Source organism: Macaca mulatta, chromosome 4 (assembly GCF_049350105.2).
Source record: "Macaca mulatta isolate MMU2019108-1 chromosome 4, T2T-MMU8v2.0, whole genome shotgun sequence".
Classification (NCBI taxonomy): domain Eukaryota; kingdom Metazoa; phylum Chordata; class Mammalia; order Primates; family Cercopithecidae; genus Macaca; species Macaca mulatta.
In genome coordinates this window covers 70,816,810-70,838,485 of record NC_133409.1, presented here as the reverse complement: position 1 = coordinate 70,838,485, position 21,676 = coordinate 70,816,810, and the positions used below count along the sequence as shown (strand labels likewise).

At 43.2% G+C, this 21,676-nt stretch overlaps 1 protein-coding gene across 23 annotated transcripts in view; it reads right to left on the bottom strand.

Annotated features, from left to right (window-relative positions):
* Positions 1-8,859: 8,859 nt before the first annotated feature.
* ESR1 (estrogen receptor 1) overlaps positions 8,860-21,676 on the bottom strand; it is a 436,798-nt gene continuing 423,981 nt past the window's right edge. For 18 of the 23 annotated variants that reach the window (XM_077999568.1, XM_015137107.3, XM_028847268.2 and 15 more), the window contains one exon: positions 13,867-18,407. In XM_077999568.1, coding sequence (XP_077855694.1) covers positions 18,173-18,407 — 235 coding nt within the window. In that variant the 3' untranslated portion in view covers positions 13,867-18,172. Of the gene's footprint in view, positions 9,529-13,866; positions 18,408-21,676 lie in introns of those variants that run through there. The other 5 variants (XM_077999571.1, XM_077999572.1, XM_015137111.3 and 2 more) reach the window with 3 other exon arrangements.

The window sequence follows — 21,676 nt, the reverse complement described above, 5'->3', positions numbered from 1 at the left end:
TATGTGTCTATTTTAAAGGCTAATTGTTAAAAAAATTATTTCAATTACGAAAGATTCTCTTGTGTTTCAGAGAAAACTTAAGTTTCCTATCTACTCTCTCTACATATTTCCCACTTTTATGTTACCTTTCTACGCCTTTTGATTTTCTTATTCAAACAACATACACATTTTTAAAAATTGGATCTATTCTTACTATTCTGTAACTTGCATTTTTCACTTAACGATGTCCCACAGACATATCGGTACCTATGCCATCATCCTCACTGCAATGGAGATCTCAGTATCTCTTTCTCAACCACTGTTTTCTTCCAGGGCTTTGTTAGGAATCACGGCTGTAGTAGACACTCTTGCATGTAGATGCATGTGTATCTTTTGATAGTGCTGCTTTTATTTCTGCAAGATGTATTGTTCAAAGTGGAATTACTGAACCAAAAGGTATGTACATTCTAACTTTTAGTAAATTGTATTAAATTCTGCCAGTTTGCTTTCTAAAAAAGTTGTGATGATTTACACTCCCACCCACACCAGAGATGAAAACCTCCTTTGCCTCTTACCCTTCTTTAATGTACACTGGTGGTTTCCAAATTACGGGACTTATTCCCAAACTACTAGTGTTCGAATTCTGTACATTAGACTCTCTCAGGGAGCTTTTAAAAATGTAGAACCCCAGGCCATACCCCAAACCAAGTAAATTGGTAGCTGGGGATCAATAGTTACTTGAAGCTCCCCAGGCGATTCCCGGGTGCAGAGCGTTGAGAAGGGCTGGCCTAGATGCTATCAGTTTTCTAAAAATATTGCCCAATTGAGAGCAACAGTAGCTCATTGTTTTTCAAATTTGCATGTCCACGGCTAGTTTGTATAATAATTGTTCCATTTGTATGGTCTGTTCTGTGAAGTCTCTTTTATCCTCTATTTTTCTTTTACATTTTAATATTGTTTTCAATGACCTCTTTGCATATTAGAAAAATTAAATCTGGATATGATGTGTCCTGACTTCATATAGTTCCTTCAGTCACACAGAAAGTTTTCATTTTTATGTCACCAAACCTGGCAGGTTCTTTATCCTTGGTAGATTCTAGTTAGTCTACATTAAGGCCTTTTTTATTTTAAGATTATGCAAAAGTTTGCTTGCATTTTCTTCTAGTAGGTCTATAATCTATCTGGAATTATTTTGGTCATTAGCATGAAGTAAGGAACTAGTTTGTCATTCTCCAGATGAATAGATAATTGTCCCAAAACCAATCAGGGATAAGACAGAGAGGCCCCCTGTTGTTATAATTTTCTAGCAACCTAGATGTTCATCAGCAGGAGGATTGTTGCATTAATTATAGTGCATACCTAGTATTCAGTATGATGCAACTATTTTTATAAAATGAAATCAATCTCTGTGTATTGATTAGGGAAAATATCCACTATACTTATATTTTTAAAAAACAAGATATAGAATAATACGATTCCATTTTGTAGGGAAAAACTCATGTGTATATAGTAATGGCATAAGGCAAGGTAAAAGTTTGGAGAGACGTGAAATATAAGGCTTGACATTTTGACTGCAGTCAGACGGGGGGAAAGCACTTGAAACATTTTTATTTAAATTACATCAAGGAGCATGACTTGTTTTTTAGATCCAAGTTGCTATAAGAAGAATGATAATTTTAAAAGACAAAAGAAAAGTACTTCAGTTCTTATATGAGGAAACAACATCTGACTTGCTTTTTAATGAAAAAAGTTTTCTTGGTATGCCCAAAATAAATGTTAACCAGTCATTTATTAAAAGTGACCAAATTCTGATGGATGACTTTGCTCTAGGTGTTCATCTTAAATGCATGGTTGGTTTCGTGGCATAAGAGCGAAGGCCCGATTTGAGGTAAGGGGGGTCCCTGACTGGGGGATTTATGAATCCTGGGAGATGAGCTTTCCTAGGAGAGATGTCCAAATGAGACCTATTTGTTCACAAAAATCCCCCAACTTCCTAAACTACCACCTGCCTCCGGAAGTCACCCTGCCCACAGGTGACATCTGTTCTTGAGATGCAGACTGGTCCTCAGAAATGATGGGGCGGGGAGGGACAGTGACTCGAAAGTCAGAGGCGGCTTCTCTACTTGTACCTTTCTTTCCTGATGTGGGTGCCAGAGAGTCAACCTGCTTTCCTTCTGCCTTGAAATCTGTTCCTGTTCAACAGCTTCGCACAGGATTCTGCCCACCCAAGCCTGGCTTGGGCACGGGGCTCAGTTCCTCCCTCCCCCACCTTCCCTATGGTGTTTTCTGATCACGGTGGGAAAACTGATAGGGTAGCTAATGATCTGGACATTTATAAAATCCCTTGTGTCCAAATTTTAGAGAGGCTCCTTCCATAACAGACTCTGGAGCCAAAAATACCTTGGCTCAGTCCCCAGCTCAGCCACTTCCTAGCTGTGTAACCTGAGCAACTTAAACTTTCTATTCCTCAGTTTCTTCCTCTGTAAAGTGGGATAATAATGGTGCCTCCTGTGTGGGTTGTTATGATGTTAACACATTAATGTATGGGATGTGTTGACACAGTGCAAGGCAAGGACTGAGGGACAGTTAACGCTATTTTACTCTTTCCTCTAGTTTGGTTTTGGAACTCGTTACTGGGAATTGTTTACACACTTGTTTTTAACTTTTTTAGGAGGAGAACGTCTTTTAAAATGTTTTTTTTTTTTTAAGATTATGGTTAAACACACACACACAAAAAACATGAGATCTTCCCTCTTCACACATGTGTCAGTGTACAGCTCAGTTCGTTACTTCTCAGCACAATGTTGTAGGGCAACCTCTGTCTCGGACTCTCGACAGCCCTGCAGTGACTGAGAACTCAGCCAGTGGGAATGGAAATGCTCCCTCCCAGGTGAGTGCATTTCCCAGGCCCTCCCTTTTTCCTTTCCAGGTGCCCCACCGCCCCCCTTCGCCGCACAGAGGATCACCTACCTGTCAGGGACTCTTACTCCTTTCATCAGGAGGGTACCTGTGGCTCAGCGGTGCCTGACAAAGGTACACTATAGTCCCTGCGTGTTTTATAGGCCCCTGAGCTAAGAATGGGTTTTATATTTTCAAAGAATTGTAAAGCAATGAGAGACAAACAAACAAACAGAAACGCCTAAAATGCTTACTCTTCGGCCCTGTACAGAAAAAGGTTGCTGACCTGTGGTAGAGCCGCCCAAGACGCACGGCACTGACGCAGGGCTGCACAGGCAGCGGCCCCAGCCGTTTGCGCTTCTTTCTCCTGAAACAGTTCTCAGAATGGGCATCACCTCTGGGTGAGCTCAGCACTCACCCCACCTCCATCTGACTGCCATTTGGGGTTCTTCCCTGAAAACACGTTCGTGACATCCATCCATGCGGAATTCTTTCGTTTTGATTTTTCCTTTTTGTTTTTTCTTGGATTCTGTTGGGGATCTTGGGAACAGGGCCTTCACGTTTTTGTCTTCAGAATGGGAATGGCATGGTCTTTTGCAGTGGGCTTAGAAGGTTCTGCAAATCCCTTGGCCGCTTCCAGGTTCCCTTGTTCATTTCCTGGTTGGGGCGCCTGCCAAGTCAGCAGGCCTGGCTCTGCCCTCAGCTGCTGGTGCTGACATCAGGATTGCCAGTAGCCGGCCCCTCTGCAATGTTGCTTTCTGGGGCTGGGTATGTCCCTCCGGCAAGGAGAGTGCACATGTGGTTCCCAGAGCTCCGTGGGAATGGGAAGTGTGGTACCAGGATGGTGACATGGTTTGGCTGGTGATAAACCTTGTTTATTCAGGGTTTTCAATCCTTTTGATTGGCCTGATGGGATCCTGGGGGCATTGTTAAGCCCTTTCTTCCTTTGGTGGCCCTTGTAGTACTCCAGAGGCCTAAAGAGCCATGGTAGCTGCTGAGGTCTTGAATCTCCAGTGTCACAGAGTTGCTGGGGAAAGGAGGAACTCACTAGTCGGGGACTCTTGACTGGAAATGAGACACAGGAAATTTGAAAGGGCATCTATTTTATCTTTCTGCTTCTAAGCAATCACAGAAAATAGATGAAAAAAAATCTCCATATTGTTTCAAGCTCTCTGACGCTGCCTTTCCATTGTTTTTTAAACCTAGATCACAGTTTAGCTGCTTTTTCCATAGACAGAAGCCTGGAGCCACTTTGAGTTCGGTCCTTTTTGGGTTCAGGTCTTTCTGCTGCCTGGACCCAGGTTCTTGTGATGCTGGGCTAAAACCAGTGGGTACCAACGTTGCCAAGTAATTAAAATAAGCTTTTCCATCCAAACCTCCAGGCTTTTTATAAACCCACTTAATGTTTTTCTTTATCCACGTTTCTTTAGCATTCGGAATGGATTAGATTGTAGGGATTGTTAAAGGGTGTTTAAAAATATTTAGTAATAAATTCAAAGATGAATTGATGGAGTGTTTACTCTAGTTTATAATCCATTCTTAGGGAACCATCTGGCAGCTCCAATTTTGGCACCGTCAGCCCTTCCTTCCAATTGGAAGGAAATGCTTCCCTTGCTGGGGTTGAGCCCCAAAACTGGTCTGCGTCTGGCGTCCTCGAGGCACTGAGACCACATGTAAAGCAGCTACCAGAGACAGCGACACGGTTCCTGCTGCTGCCTGCACCCTCTCTCCGCCCTTCTCCCCTCCCTTCCAGCCTGTGGTCTGGGGCCCCGAGTATTGAAACATGTTCTTTCTGGTTGGAAATGTGGAAATACTCAGGAATCTTTACAACTTAAACTCCACTGAGTCTGGGGTGAACTTGAGAAGTTAATCGGCTTATAAAAATCTTAACCGGCTCACAAACCTTTCACTGGCCTTTCCCACAATGGCTGATTTCTCAATGAAAAGGCAGCTGATGGCAGGTTGCAGGTCTGCAGAAAGGCCTAGCAGCGCACTCAGTCTGGGAAGTCGCTCCGAGGGCTGTCTGTCCTGCAACGCTTGGGGCGACTGGCTCTTGGCAAAGGGCCTAGCGTCTGCCACTTTGGAGTACGTCCTGGGCACCCAGCCTGGCCTGGCCACTGAGGTCAGCCCACTCACTTTCGAAATCACTGTTTTAAATATTTGCCCAAAGGCTTCCTTGCTGCAGTTTTATCTTTTTTCACGTTCATTTAGTGAGGATGACCGTTCCTAGTTTGTCAGCTCTACATAGATGCCAAGTGCCTTTACGGTGGGCTGTGGTCCCTTCCTGGACCATGAGATGGTCTTGTGGCAATGGTGGGGGGCAGGTGAGCCTGCCCCAGAGACTGTCAGAAGCTGAAACAGGCCCTGCTGCTAGTGAGGATGCCACCGCTGTAGGCTTCAAGGTCTCAGGTCATCGGCTAGAAATAGAGCTCCTCCTGGTGCCAAGGTATAGAGGAAAATCACTCCTCAGCAGGAAGCAGATGCAGGAAGGGAGCCTGGTATGACCTCAGAAACCAAGAGCACTGGCACCACTAGGTGCCAGGAAGATGGTGGAAGTGCTCCTCAAGCTTCCCTACCCGACGGCTGCCCACCAAATAGATAGACGGGACACATTTCTCCAGGACTTGAGTGGCATAGCTTTCAGCATCCTGTCGAACGTGTCATATTTCTTTGATGAAATACTCCTTTTGCGTTAAAAGTTCATACGAGTTTTTATTTCTCCTCAGAAAATGTGAAAGCTTGTTTAAATGTGATTTTTTTTCAAAAAAAAAATTTATTTTGGCTTCAAGAGTACATGTGCAGGTTTGTTATGTAGGTAAACGTGTGTCATGGGGGTTTGGCGTACAGATTATTTTGTCACACAGGTATTAACCCATTCGTTATGTTTCCTGTTTGTCTCCCTCCTTCCACCCTGCACCCCCCAATAGGCCCCAGTGCGTGTTGTTCCCCTCTATGTGTCCCTATGTTCTCATCATTTAGCTCCCACTTACAAGTGAGAACATGCAATATTTGGTTTTCTGTTCCTGCATTAGTTTGCTAACGATAATGGCCTCCAGCTCCATCCATGTTCCTGCGGAGAACGTGGTCTCATTCTTTTTTATGGTGGCATAGTATCCCATGATATATATATACCACATTTTCTTTATCCAGTCTACCATTGATAGGCATTACATGCAAAACTAACATTCACTCTAGTCCTTGAGTAAAATTTCGTATGTACTCAGCAACTCTCAGTAATTCCTAGGAAGCTCAACCCTGGTCTAAGAAGTACCACTCTTACTGATGTTTAAAGTCAAGAAGACTAATTTCATGTCTGCCATTCACAAGATTTCTGACCTTTGAAAGTTGCTTAACTGTCTTAGGCCTCAGTTTCTTCATCTGTAAAATATAATAATTTATCCTTATATGGTAGCTGTGAGGATTACCTGAAAAAGTGGTGTAAAACTGGTACGTAGCTTTTGTGTGTATGAATGTGGGTGTGTATGCTGTCTCAGAGTAGAAAGAAAAATCAAAGATCATTCCATGTGCTGAGGGAAGCTTTTCAACAACATTGTAGCTTCATGGTTATGGATCCATTCAGAGGTGTTTCTTGTTGCAGGAAATTCTCCCCACCCTTCCCTTCAGCTGGCGCCCCAGGTTATCTATAGGCAGTTCTATTAGAAAGTGTATCTCTGTCTTGAATGAAGACCTTTTCTCTGGTCTCAGCTCCGCTCTTTTGGTGGTATTGACAAATATTGCAATTTTTTTTTTTTTTTTTTTTTTGGACAGAGTTTTGCTCTTGTTGCCCAGGCTGGAGTGCAATGGTGCGATCTCGGCTCACGGCAACCTCTGCCTCGTGGGTTCAAGTGATTCTCCTGACTCAGCCTCCCGAGAAGCTGGGATTACAGGCATGTGCCACCATGCCCAGCTAATTTTGTATGTACATATATTTTTTTTTAGTAGAGACGGGGTTTCTCCATGTTGCCCAGACTGGTCTCGAACTCCCGACCTCAGGTGATCCACCTGCCTCGGCCTCCCAAAGTGCTGGGATTACAGGCATGAGCCACTGCACCCAGCCCCAAATACTGCAATTGTAAGCCACCATGAATGTGAACTTAAAACTAGCTTCTTAATGCACATAGTCCAAATAATGAAAACTATGAAAATTTACTTCTTTAAGGCATATGATGTGGTTTGGATCTGTGTCCTCATCAAATCTCCTGTCAAATCGTAATCCCTAGAATCCCTAGTGTTGGAGGTGGGGCCTGGTGGGAGGTGATTGGATCATGGGGATGGAGTTCTCCTGAATGGGTTAGCACCATACCTTCTGGTGCTGTCCTTGTGATGGTAAGTGAGTTATTGTGAGATCTGGTTGTTGAAAAGTGTGTAGCACCTCCCCACCTCTCTCTGCCTTCTCCTTCCGGCAAAGTAGGAAGTGCCTGCTTCCCCTTCATCTTCTGCCATGATTGAAAGTTTCCTGAGGCCTCCCCAGAAGCCGAGCAGATGTTGCCATGCTTCCTGTACGGCCTGCAGAACTGTGAGCCAATTAAACCTCTTTTCTTTATAAATTACCCGGTCTCAGGTATTTCTTTGTAGCAGTGTGAGAATGGGCAAATAGGACATACATTCTGTATTTTTGGAGAAGCAAATCTAAACATGGTAAGTCTGCATTTAAATGTCCCCAATGGCTTAAGAATATCTAACATTGGAGAATGTGCTCTTTACCTAGTATGTAATCAAGCCCCAGTCAGACATTCCTACATTGACACACTCCAATGGGCACATTCAAAAGCTCCATAGATTGCTCAGTATTCTCTCAAAACCTTGCTGATCCCCAGAAATAACACATGGCATATGTAGACAAGTCTGCTCCTTGGTGTTCTGACAAGAGAAATAAAGGATGGACAGGGTATGTGGAGAGGTGAGACCCCTAGCTATGACTGAGAGTGTTGGTAAATCCTCACTCCAAAAAGAAACTATAAGGTTGAACAAAATTGACAAAAACAAGTATTTCAACACTCTGCAAGTTGACCAAAGATGTATAACAATCTGAGAAATGTTTATATTGAAAAATTGCTGAAATTTGCGTAAGTACAGTGCAGATTTGTGGTATTGTTGCCTGGGGGTGCTCCCACCCTTACCTTTCCCCTGTTTGTTCAGCACCAGAACAAGGCAGGTAGAAGGACTGACAGCTTTGTTGCTGCAATCACAGCAGAGCTCACTTGATTTGGTGGATGAGTGTGCAGGGCCAATGTCTTCACTAGCTTGAGGTTGTGGTTGTGGCAAGCATAGTCCTGGCTTAGGCTGCGAACATGCCTAGGGGAGATCAGAGCGTGCCCAGGCTAGCTAGCCCCCGAGTCCTGTCTGACTGTGAGGGCTGCATGCATGTGCAGAGGAGATGCAAAGGGGCCCAGCAAAAAATTGAGTCAGACTTGAAAACAGCCTGAAAATTGAATACATTCTCCAGCCACGTACAGATCCATTGGTGGAGGACAGAGGTCTTGCTGGATTAGGGTGTTTGAGCCTAGTCATTGGATGCACGCTCAGCTGTGGACATAGGGGCAACTCTGAGAAAGTCAGGGTTAAAAATAAAAACAGGAATAATAATTTAAGAACCTAGCAGAAACATCAGAGGCCAAACACAAGTAGAGGCAAGTCTCATATATTTAACTCAGGTGAGTTATTTAAAAAATGAATAAAAACAACAAAATCCAGCAGCAGCAACAAGCAGGGAAGAATAAGAATCCAGAGTTGCTACCATAGAGTATCTAAAATGTTCAGTTTTCAATAAAAATTAGATCATATGTAAAGAAACAGGGAAATGTGACTTCTACTCAGGAATAGCAGAGGTCAAAAGAAACTATGTGTTTCCCAGATGCTGGATTTAGCAAAGACTTCATGTAGCTATTATAAATATGCTTAAATATCTAATGGAAACCATGTTTAAAGAATTCAAGTATGACAACAATGCATCAACAAGTGGGAATTCTCAAGAGACAGAAATAAGTTTTAAAAACTTAATTTTTATTCTGTAGTGGAAATGTACAATAATGGAAATGAAAATTCACTAGAAGAGCTCAACCTCAGATTCAAGAAGGCAGAAGAAAAAAACCAGTCCCCTTGAAGATGAATGAATAGAAATTATGTAATTTGAAGAATAGAGAGGAAAAAAGGCAAAAGAAAATAAATAAATGCTCAGAAATTTGTGGGATGACATCAGACCTACCAACATATATGTAAAGAGAGTCTCAGCAAGGGAGGGGAGAGATAGAGGGGAAGAAAAAGTATTTGAACAAACAATGGCTGAAAACTTCCCAAGTTTGATGAAAAACATCACTTTACACATTCAAGAGGTTCAGTGACTCCCAAGTAGAATATATACAAAAAGATCTACACCTAAACACATTACAGTCATACTGTTCAAAGATAAAATCTTAAAAGCAATAAAGAAAATGTAACTTGTCAGATACAGGTAAGCATCAAAACACGGGTGGCTCTGATTCTGTATTGGAAGCAATGGAGGCTTGAAGGCAATGGGATGACATATACAAAGGCTGGGCAGGTCATGGTGGCTCACGCTTGTAATCTCAGCACCTTGGGAGGCCAAGGCGGGAGCGTTGCTTGAGCCCAGGAGTTCAAGATCAGCTTGGGCAACATAATGAGACCTCATCTCTGCAATAAATTAAAGAAACAAACAAAATTAGCTGGGTTTGGTGGGACATGCCTGTAGTTCCAGCTACTCGGGAGGCTGAGGTGGAAGGATCACTTGAGCCCGGAACATGGAGGCTGCAGTGAACTGAGACTGCGCCACTGCACTCCAGCCTGGGTGACAGAATGACATCCTGTCTCAAAAAAACAAAACAAAAGTGCTGAAAGAAACAAAAACATCAATGGCCATCAACCAGGAATTCCACATTCAGGAAAACTACAAACTGCTCTTCAAAAATGAAGGTAGAATTAATGTATTACCAGATAAACAAAGATCAAGATAATTCATTACTAGTAGACCTGCCTTACAAAAATGCTAAATGAATCCCTTCAGGCTAAAAGAAAATGACACCAGACAGTAACTCAAATCCACAGGAAGAAATGAGGCACACTGGAAATGGCAAATATGCAGATTCGTATTTCTAAAAAATAAATTTTTTCTGATTTCTTGTCAATTTTTTTTAAAAGATAGAAAGTAGTTTAAGGCAATAAATATAGTTGAGTTTATAGCATATATAGATATATATGGTAATAAGAGAATGGAGCTATGTTGGAGCAAAGATTTTTATGTCATCAGATTTAAATTACTATTAATTTGAAATATACTGTGATAGATTAAGATGCATACTGAGCAATCACTAAGAAAATAATTCAAAAAATAAATTGTCTGGGCACAGTGGCTCACACCTGTAATCCGAGCATTTTGGGAGGCTGAGGTGGGTGGATCACTTGAGGTCAGGAGTTCAAGACCAGCCTTTCCAACATGGTGAAACACTGTCTCTACTAAAAATATAAAAATTAGCCAGGTGTGGTGACACTCGCCTGTAATCTCAGCTACTCAGGAGGCTGAGGCAGGAGAATCGCTTGAACCCAGGAGGCAGAGGTTGCAGTGAGCCAAGATGGTGCCACTGCACTCCAGTCTGGGTGACAGAACAAAACTCCATGTCAAAAAAAAAAAAAAAAAAAAGATGAATTAAAATGACACCCTAAAAATATTTATTTAACAATTTGGGGGGAAAAGGTTAAAGGTTTTCTTTTAGATCCCACAAGTTAAGGGCTCAGTCCCACAAGACTGCCCTCCATCTCAGACACCAATTGCAAAGTAGTAAGTTGTCACCTATATCTCTGACCAGCCAGTTATAAATTGGAGTTTCCACAAACCCCTCCTTGGGCTTGATTCATTTGCTAGGGTGGCTCATAGAACTTAGGGAAACACTTATATTTATCTGTTTATTATCAAGGATAATGAAAAAGATAAAGATAGACAAATGAAAAGATGAAGAGAGCCAGGTATAGGGGAAGGTGCGAAGAGCCTCCGTGTCCTATCCAGGTGTGCGTCTTCCAGACACCTGCAAGTGTTCACCAATCTAGAAGCTCTCTCAACACTGTCCTCTTGGGTTTTTTATGGAGGCTTCATTACATAGACATGACTAATTACATCAGTGACCACTGATGATCTATTCAACCATCAGCCCCTCTCCAGAGCCTCTCAAGAGCCTCTCCAGAGGTCAAAGGGTAGAGCTGAAAGTCCCATCCCTTTAATCCCATGGCTGATTCCCCATCCTGACGTTATCCAGGAGCCCACCAGGAGCTGCCTCATTAGAACAAAAGAAGCTTCTATTGCCCAGGAAATTCCAAGGGATTTGGGAGCTCTGTGTTAGACACCAGGGTCAAAGACCAAATATTAGAAAAAAAGAGACTCCTAGCACCCCTGTCTATAAGAGTTTTAGAAATTGTCTCAGAAACTGGGGCCAGAGACCAAATGTATATTTCTTATTGTACCATAATATCACTAGAACAATGAAAGGCAGTAAGAAGAACAGAGGAACAAAGACAGGAGGCATGTACAAAATGATAATAAGGTGGAAAATGTAAATCTAACCATATCCATCATTCTATTAAATGTAGATGCTCAGACAGGGCAACAGTAATTGCGATAAAAATAGCTAACATGGACTGAGTGCTGACTATGTGCGGTACTATCCTGGGCACTTCACATGTCCACTCTTGTAATCTTCACAGTACCGCTATGGGGTATGTGCTATTCTTGTTTCTATTTTAGAAATGAGGAAACCAAAGAACACAAGGATTGAAGAACTTGCCAAGGGAATGCTTGGACAAGAAAATGAATTGGCTTCCCGGAATCCACGTGACTCAAACAATGTGAAGACCCTCAGCCCACCCTAATAAAGAAATGAGTCCTCCGTGCAGTTTTGGAAAACTCTGGAAAGGGCGAAGCAGTGTCAGCCACGGTCCTTCCATACTCTCCGTGAGCGAACCATGTGGTCTTCATAAGAACCCTTCCAGGCAGATGCATGTCATCTCTCTTTACAAGTGAAGAAACTGAGGCCCAGGGAAATTAACTTGCCCAAGGTGATGCCAAAAAAACAAAAAAAAAATGAGGATTCAAACAGTAATCTTGCTGCAGCGCCTGTGTGAATATTATGTTGCCTCTCAGTAAGTCCTATACCCAGCCCCTCCCAATTCATCAGTTAAATCAGAGAAAATGGATAAAGGAAGCATGCAGGTAGCTCTAAAAGGGAAGGGAGTCCTGAAATGGAAACCTGGGGTGGGGGTGGACCAATTGTTCCTGCTTTACCTTCAGGATGAGGGAGAGGTTTTTAAGCTAACTATATAGTTTCAGATCACTCATTCTTCCATTCACTCATTCATTCATAAATAACCACTCTCAGGCGTCCTTCTTCTCCCTCACAGGGAAGGAGTGGGGCCAGGCATTAGAAAATAGCAACTATGTTTAATGAGCATCTCAGTTAGTCCTCACCACCATCCTATGAATTAGGCATCATTATTATTATTATTTTGAGATGGAGTCTCCCTCTGTCGCCCAGGCTGGAGTGCAGTGACCAGATCTCAGCTCACTGCAAGCTCCGCCTCCTGGGTTTACGCCATTCTCCTGCCTCAGCCTCCCGAGTGGCTGGCACTACAGGCGCCCGCCACCTCGCCCGGCTATTTTTTTGTATTTTTTTTTTTTAACTTCTTTTTTTTTTTTTTTAATTTTATTTTTTTTTATTATTATACTTTAAGTTCTAGGGTACATGTGCATAACGTGCATGTTTGTTACATATGTATACTTGTGCCATGTTGGTGTGCTGCACCCATCAACTCGTCAGCACCCATCAACTCATCATTTACATCAGGTATAACTCCCAATGCAATCCCTCCCCCCTCCCCCCTCCCCATGATAGGCCCCGGTGTGTGATGTTCCCCTTCCCAAGTCCAAGTGATCTCATTGTTCAGTTCCCACCTATGAGTGAGAACATGCGGTGTTTGGTTTTCTGTTCTTGTGATAGTTTGCTAAGAATGATGGTTTCCAGCTGCATCCATGTCCCTACAAAGGACACAAACTCATCCTTTTTTATGGCTGCATAGTATTCCATGGTGTATATGTGCCACATTTTCTTAATCCAGTCTGCCACTGATGGACATTTGGGTTGATTCCAAGTCTTTGCTATTGTGAATAGTGCCACAATAATTTCGCAAAAGAAGACATTCATACAGCCAACAGACACATGAAAAAATGCTCATCATCACTGGCCATCGGAGAAATGCAAATCAAAACCACAATGAGATACCATCTGACACCAGTTAGAATGGCAATCATTAAAAAGTCAGGAAACAACAGGTGCTGGAGAGGATGTGGAGAAATAGGAACACTTTTACACTGTTGGTGGGATTGTAAACTAGTTCAACCATTATGGAAAACAGTATGGCGATTCCTCAAGGATCTAGAACTAGATGTACCATATGACCCAGCCATCCCGTTACTGGGTATATACCCAAGGGATTATAAATCATGCTGCTATAAAGACACATGCACACGTATGTTTATTGCGGCACTATTCACAATAGTTTTTTGTATTTTTTTAGTAGAGACGGGGTTTCACCATGTTAGTCAGGATGGTCTCGATCTCCTGACCTCGTGATCCGCCCATCTCGGCCTCCCAAAGTGCTGGGATTACAGGCTTGAGCCACCGCGCCTGGCCAGGCGTCATTATTTATCATCATATTGTTGATAAGGAAGTCGAAACTCTGAAAAATCAATTGCCAATGATCATAAAATTTGTAAAGGTGAAGCCAAGAATTGAGGCCAGGTCTGCCTGACCACAGTGTCCACACACTTCCTGATACACCTGAGGGTGTTGGGCAGAGGGAGTGAGGTGAGGAGAGGCCTTAGCATTCAGACTCGCTGTGTGTTACAGATTGTTTAACCACCTTGATTTTAGATGATCAGTGGCAAACTGCTAGCAAGAAGAGGAGCTTACAAAAAACAAACTTGTTGTCTTTAGTTTAATTCTTTATTTGAACATCAAATAGGTTGAGAAAATTGTTTACAGGTGCTCGAGCATCCCGCTGGATTCTTTTTCAAAGTGCAAAAGAGGTTTACAAGTGTGTTTCATTAAACAAAGCAAAGCTGCGACAAAACCGAGTCACGTCAGTAATAGTATGCATCAGCAAAAGGGCATATTAATCCATCAAACACAATTTGGCATTTGAGCCTTTTCCCATAAAACAAGAGCTCTACACTGAAGAGTATGAAGTGCACAAAAAGCATTGTTTATCACCTGTGAGAGAACAGAAACTGGCATAATGTCACTTATTAATTCAAGTCTCTATAACCAATGACCTCTCTGTGAATGCAAAGGGGTCTGTGTCTCAGGCACCTGCTCATGGGACAATATGTTGTTTCTAGGGTGCACAGCTCTAAACACACACACTGACGATGGGTTTGGAACATGGCAGCATTTACATATTTTAAAAGTTCAGGCACAATTGGATGCAAAAAAAGAATAGAAATTTTTCTTGAATCTCAAAAGACAGTGCAAAATTGAAGTGCCATAATAGAGGCAGCAATTACTTAGAAAACAATTTGAAATGACTAAAAACGAGGCCACACTTTAATTCAATTGGAAAGGAAATGCAGTTGGAAACAGAGCATAATAACGCTACTGAAAAGATGGATATTTGGGACCACAGTTCATTTGCTCCAGTTGAGAGTAACTTTTCAGGGGATTAACCTGGGAATGGTGCAGAGTCATCTAGATCACACTCCCAAGACCTGCACCAAACAGAATTATGGTTGCCTTTTGAGCTACTGTATGACTCTATTTGCCTTTCGCATAACTAGCTTCCCGAAGCAGATCTGCCTGTGAATATTAGACATTACTATGGTGTTAGTGATCATTCCCAGTACCCACGGTCCATCTCATAATTGGAAAGTATGAATAGGAAAGGATTTGTAATCAGTGTCATGCAGGGGAAGGAGTACTCTAAGCCAATGGCCCAAATCAATGGCCATTTCAATGTATCAGGTTTCAAGGTGAGAACACCTTAATGTGATCAAAAGTAAATTATCAGTAAGTCCCTCATTTGTTCAGCCCCCAAAAAGCATGGGATATGGCGTGGTTAAACATATCTGCAAGGTTACTAGGGAAATCAAATCAAAGACTGCACTTCCTTAGGGGTTAGATTTTACAACCTACGTTGATAGGGTCTTCTCTTTGGATGACCTAGTCTCTCATAATTGCTGCATGATGGCATTACAGAATCATTACGGCAAGCTAGGCAATGGGGAAAAGAAACACAGACCACTAGCTATTCCATGGACTTTACTGCTGATGTTGTTCTTTCTTCTCTAGAACTGAAGCTGCCATTTTAGAAATGGCTGTAAATGGAGCCAGTTGATGTGCGGTCTCCAGGGCAGAAGTGGACTACGGAACCCTGGTGCACACTCCAGGTGCCAGAATTAACAATTTTCCTCCAAATACTTTCAATACTTTTCTTCATATATTTGCCATTCCCCAAATTCCTGAATCTACTTCCCCACCATACCTGAGCCCCCAGATAAATCACATCTTTCAAATTTTAACTTGCCTCAGAGTGGGAGAAAGCAGAGGTAAGAGGTTTTTTTTGTCATGTCCCTACACCCAATACCAACATCAGCCAGAAAATATCTGCTGTCCATTAGTGGCACTTCAAGTAAGAATACAAAGAGATTTCCAAAGTTGCTGGAGACCCCTGGGCAAACATTTCAATCACTGATGTTCTCTGCCCATTTCAAATGTAGTAGTATCTTAACATGAATACAAACACATTGGATGAATAATGTAAAACCTTCCGCTGTATAATTGTTTGGCTTTAGCTGGTATTACATCATCTAGTCCTAGAAATTTTTTTTGTTTTATTTTAATTTTTTTAAAAGAAAATCTAAGTATAAACATTAAAAAGAACCCACTGACCCATTAACTACTGTCCAAAAATATTACTACTGATATTTTGGTAAAAGCAAAATTAGCTGCCCTGAATAATTTTCCTTTTCAGGCATAATCTTTGCTACATAAGATTGTCTGTCATTCAATATCCAACAATAGGCATCTGGATTAGTGCTATTTTGTCTACTGTGGATACAAAAGTTGATATGAAATGTGATCTTCATTTAAATGAATAATCACCAGGCTTTAGGCATAAATGACTGTATACATGACAAGGTAGCTTGAAAAGTATACAAAAAAAAAAAAAACAACTAAATATTTTTCCTTGGTTTTTGCATGTTAACCCAGTCAAATTAAATCCAGAACAGAAGTACTACATTCAATTGTCTGATAAACAAGCAATGTAATTTCAAAAAAATATATATTATACTATATAAGGTGCTTCTTAAACAAACTAAGGTGCTTCTTAAACAAACAGCAACAAAAGAATTATGTTCTTCAACATATCCTTAACACAGATACATAAAATTGTCCCCAAATTTAAGTGCACATAAAAACTTTTTTTTTTTTTTTTAATTCCCTCCCAGATTCTCAGTCCTTTGGTGATCACTTAACTGGACAATCAGAAATTAATGAAATCCACTTTTCCAAACAAGACATACCAAGGGAAGCCTGAGCAGCTCACCTGGGTCATTGGCTAACACAGACATCACCTCTCAGTAGGGTTTCAATTATAGACAATAAGGTCACCCAGAGGAAATCAAACATTCTTTTTTGTTAAGAAAAAGGAAGTAACCCATACTTGTGCTAGAGAAGCAAAGGCCCAGGGAAGGCTGCCCTGTGGCTGGAATGAGCCTTTCCTTTTTAGCCTATAAGTCAAAGGAAATTGAAGGAAATGAGCTGGCAGGAGTGGAGGCGATGGGAGTGGGGGAGGAAGGGGGAGGATTTTCTTCCCCAAACCAAACCCTGATTTTGGATTAGCTCTAAACAACCAAGGGCATATGTAATCTGACCAGGCCCCAGTCGGCCTGAGTAGTGACAGCAACGGTCCCCACCCTCCTCCCGTGCCCCAGGGTGCTGGGCCAGTTGTAGGAACACAGCTGTCTACGGCAGCTGTGACAGCTGCTTCTTCCAGCCAGGGCCACGCTGGGAAATGAAGAAGAGCTGGACTACCCCAGGGATCCCAGGGCACCCCCAAAGGGCAATGCGGGGTCTGCAAGGAATGTTCCTAGGTAGCTGCAGCCTGTGGCAGGGCCACCCTGAGCAAGTCTGACTGTGCCTCAGAACTGTATCCAGTTTCTGCCCTACTTTCCCTCTTGTTCTCTAGTAGCCACAACAATCCTGCACAAGCGCTGTTCAGCTCCATGCCCCAGGGCTAAATGCATCACTAGGGCCCCTGCTCCTTTCAACAACCCTTCACCCTTATCATGCATCACCACAGTGAACAGTTCACCCCTGTGTAAGGCACACACACGCCGGGAAGATCCAAGTACAGCACCCACCGAAACAGGTCCTGAAGCTGACCTAACTGCAAGTTCAGGGAGAGAGGGCTTTCTTTTGTAACACAAAAATAAAAACAAAAATCAAGAACTTATCCCTCATATAGGGAGACTTAACTAAGATCAACTTGCTGCTTTCCATAGGTCCATGGGAGGCACGAATGAACTGGAACCCATGACCGGAAAGCCAGAGGCAGAGCTCTCAGCACATCTGAAGCTGCAGTGTATCAAGTTAAAATAGTCTTGCCAACTAGAGGATCCACCTTCCTTGTGTGCCCCTTGTATTCCTATAGGGGAAATGAATTGACAGTCACCAGATATTCTGCTGCAGTCATATAAAAGCTTTAAGGTATACCACTTTCATAAAAGGATGCATTGCCATAGGAATACAAGAGGGTGCTATAATAAACCCTTGACCTAGCTTTCTCCAAGTCCCCAATTAAAGGAGCCACTTTAAATTCTTTGCTGTGGCTTATTCTTAAAGCCATTTAAAAAGTGCTTATCAGAGGTGAAATGTTTACTCTCCAGGCCTGGGTCTCTACAAGTAGCTTAAATGCACAGAGTCGTCTGAGCCCCAACCCGTAGACTGAGTTCAGCTGTGAAGAGCTACAGGAATCCTCACGCTTAGTAACATAGCACAGGGGGAACGAGAGCTGTTACAAAGATTTCGCCCTGGAATCCCTTTGGCTGTTCCCAACAGAAGACAGAAGATGTGCCACTAAGAACTGAGCAAGCAAATGAATGGCCACTCATCTAGAAAGCCATTGGTGGTGGATGCATGCCGGAGTGTATGCAGGAGACAGAATTTGGCTAAAGTGGTGCATGATGAGGGTAAAATGCAGCAGGGATTATCTGAACCGTGGGGGAGCCGGGGAGCTCTCAGACTGTGGCGGGGAAACCCTCTGCGTCCCCCGTGATGTAATACTTTTGCAAGGAATGCGATGAAGTAGAGCCCGCGGTGGCCAAGTGGCTTTGGTCCGTCTCCTCCATGGGCGCCCCTCCACGGCTAGTGGGCGCATGTAGGCGGTGGGCGTCCAGCATCTCCAGCAGCAGGTCGTAGAGGGGCACCACATTCTTGCACTTCATGCTGTACAGATGCTCCATGCCTTTGTTACTGTGGGTGGGAAGACACAGAGAGGACCACTTTAGAGCCAGCCCGAGCCCCAGGAGTGCTGAAATCCCTAGAAGGGGAAGGAAGAGGAACTCCAAAGACACACGGCAGCCAATCTTTCTTGCTGTTTAAAGACCCACTTTAGGATGGGAGCTGGGAAAGCTGAGGGCTTTCAGAGGCCCTAATCTGGAACTCATGGCTGTGAGGTTTTCATTTTCCACCTCCTACGTGGGTGGTCCCACCCTCACACTCTCCCTGCAGCCACTTTCAGGGTATTTGCTATGCAGGTGACTTCCACGGCCCTCCGCGGCCTCAAATGAGATCCTATTCCCTTCCAATAGGATCTAAATGCATTCAAATAGGATCGCCAGTGCATCTAAAAAGAGAACAGGAGATATTCAGCCATGAAGGAGCCGGTATTTTAAATGCGTAAAGCAGTTCAAGACGCTCCACTGTTAAATCTCTCACGTCACTTCCCATTTCACTCAGAATACAATCTAAATGTCTTTCCATGCTCTACAAGGCCCAACTGGCCCAGCTTCCATCCACATCTCCAAGCTCTTCCTGCCTGTCTCCCCTAACCCACTCTCCCTAGCCACACTGATTTTTGTGCTGCCCTTAAAGGAACTAAGCTCCCCCCAAGACTTAGGGGACCCACACTTGCTGTTCCTACTTCCTGGGATGCACCTTCCTCCAGTCTTCAAATGCCGCCTGCTCGGAAAGGTCTACCGCTACCCAGTGGCAGCGGCCTCAAGCCTCTGCAGTCTCAGCCTTCCTCTTTCACACTGGTCTGTTTCTCTTAGCATACTTATCACTACCTGAAATTCTCCTTTTTATTTATTTGTGTTTATTCTCTCCGCCTCCAAACACACACATGCACACACTCACACACTCAGGGCGAATTCCTAGAGAAGCAGGCTTTATCCTGTCCCCTGCTAGGCCTAAAACAGTGCCCAGAGCTCAGTTCATGTTCAGGAAAACAAGGGGGGAAATGGGCAGAGGGAAATGTAGGCACATGGCATTCTCCTTTCCCTACTCTCCTCCTCTGCTCTCCTCCACCAGCCACAACTCTGCTGCCCCACCACACTACTGGTGGCGGGGGTAGGGAGGAGAACAACTATTATCTAGTTTGAAATTTCTTTTAAAAGAAATATGTATCATGAGTAGCGAGGCCAAGAGAATGTCTTAGAAAACTTTGCATTTTTAGTAGGGGAAAATTCAGCTCAAGTTGGAGACCTGCCATGAAAACACAACATCAAAGCTATTCAGGGCCTACAACATGGTCTAAATTACTTGTTTAAGTGTTACTTTTTTTTCCCTCCCCCTCATTTAAAATGCTATAAAAGTTAAATGCCCCCTGGATCTGCCACTGTGTTCCTCGTGCAACCTGATGATTCACATTTACAGTCAGATGAAATCTGATATTGAATTCTCTGAGTAGCAACATATGGCTGGGGCCAAGCTTACTTAACAACATAGACTTCTGTGATTTAGATTGGCTGTAGTGAGGAACCAAAATATTATTATTATTACAATCGTGTGTGTGTGTGTGTGAGAGAGAGAGAGAGAGAGAAGCAACCTCTCTCCAGCTTTTCACACGATTCTAACAGAAACTACAGCACTTTCACCTTGCTGCTGCCCTCTGCCAGATGTGGCCAGTAAAATCAGCCAGGGTTGTATATTCAGTGCAAATTTACTTAGTATTAACTAATTAGGCTTGCTAATGCTGACAAGCAGTTAATGGATTTGAAAATTCAGCAATTCCTTTCAACAAATAGAAACACCCAACTGCAATGCATTGAATCTACAACATCACTGACATTCCCAGCTCAGAGTCAAAGCTAAGATGTTTTCCTCCAGGGTAAGGTTATTCTCTCAGCCAGGGATTTTGGCATCTAATCCACTCACGGCTTCCCTCTCTCTAATACTCATCAAAAGAAAAAGACAGGGAAGACTGGAAATGTATACTCTGAATGCAGTCACCTTCTCTACCTGACAGATGTGATTCCTCCGTCTGTTACACAGGGATCCTTGGGGAACCCTGAGAACAGAGACTGCAATCACCTTACCTACTGCAATTACCAAGTAGAAGCCGAATTCACAGGGCAGGGAAAAGCCTGCCATGAGTCATTTGTTCATTCATTCATTCCCTCATTTCTTCGTTCACTCACTCAGTAATAACGTTGTGGGCCTTTACCATATGTAAGTCTTCATATACGGCACTGTGAGGGATGCAAAGAAAATCAGATACATCTATTTTCCCAGGAGCTAATAATTTTTTAAGGTTGTCTCTGGAAAGGGTGGTGCCTGGGACTTTAATGAAGCAAACTTCTTGCCATTTGAATCATGGTCTCAGGATTTGAAGGTCCCTTAAAAATGATAGAATCCAACCTTCTTAAGACATCATAGGCCTTCCCTCACAGCCACTAAGAGAAGGAATCTCTTTCATTCCTAGGGGCCTGGTGTAAGCTCAAGGTCGTGTAGGCTTCATCACCCATGAGTACCTGTCCTAGTGTCATCACTTTGAATCATCGCTGTGGTCCTGCTGGAGTCTGCAATACATAACCCGGCAGTCTCCCCATCTCTTCCCTGCAGATAAGGTCTGCTCATGAGAATGGTATCCACTAAGCTTTTGGCCAAATTGCAGGACGATGGAATGGAAATGAGGCCACTTTCACCTTTTGGCATAGAAAGACTCTATTTTCTCTGCTGATATCCTTCCTTAGCTCTTACAGAAAACATTTGTTGAGTACTTACTATGTGCTCTGCACCGTGCTAGGTGATATTGGGTAAGCAAGCCATGGCTCACAGAGTTGTCAATCTAAACGGGCAGAAAAATAGTAAAATGGGCAGTAACCATAGGGAAGAACAGAGTATAAGTTCCAACTAGGTCTTAAGGGTTAGGAGATGCTTCCTTCAAGGAGTGAGATCTGAGCTATGACAGGTTAGATTATTGCTCAGAAATATTCATGCCCCTGGCAACATGTCCATCTTTGACTCTGGACTCCTCACATGCTTGCTTGGCCAATGAAATGTCAGTGGACATGAGTGAAAGAAAATAGTAAAATGCACTTGCCCAAACAGGATCGCTTTCTCATGCCTCTGCAGTTGCTATGAGAACATGTCCCAGCTAACATGTGGGTACAAGGAGGATAGGAGACATGAGACACAGAGCAGAGTCACCCTGGCCTCAGGCAGCTGCCTCCCAGATGTGTGAGTGAGCCCAGCTGAGGTCAGGAGGGCTGCCCGCCAATCTGCAGCCTGAAGAAGAA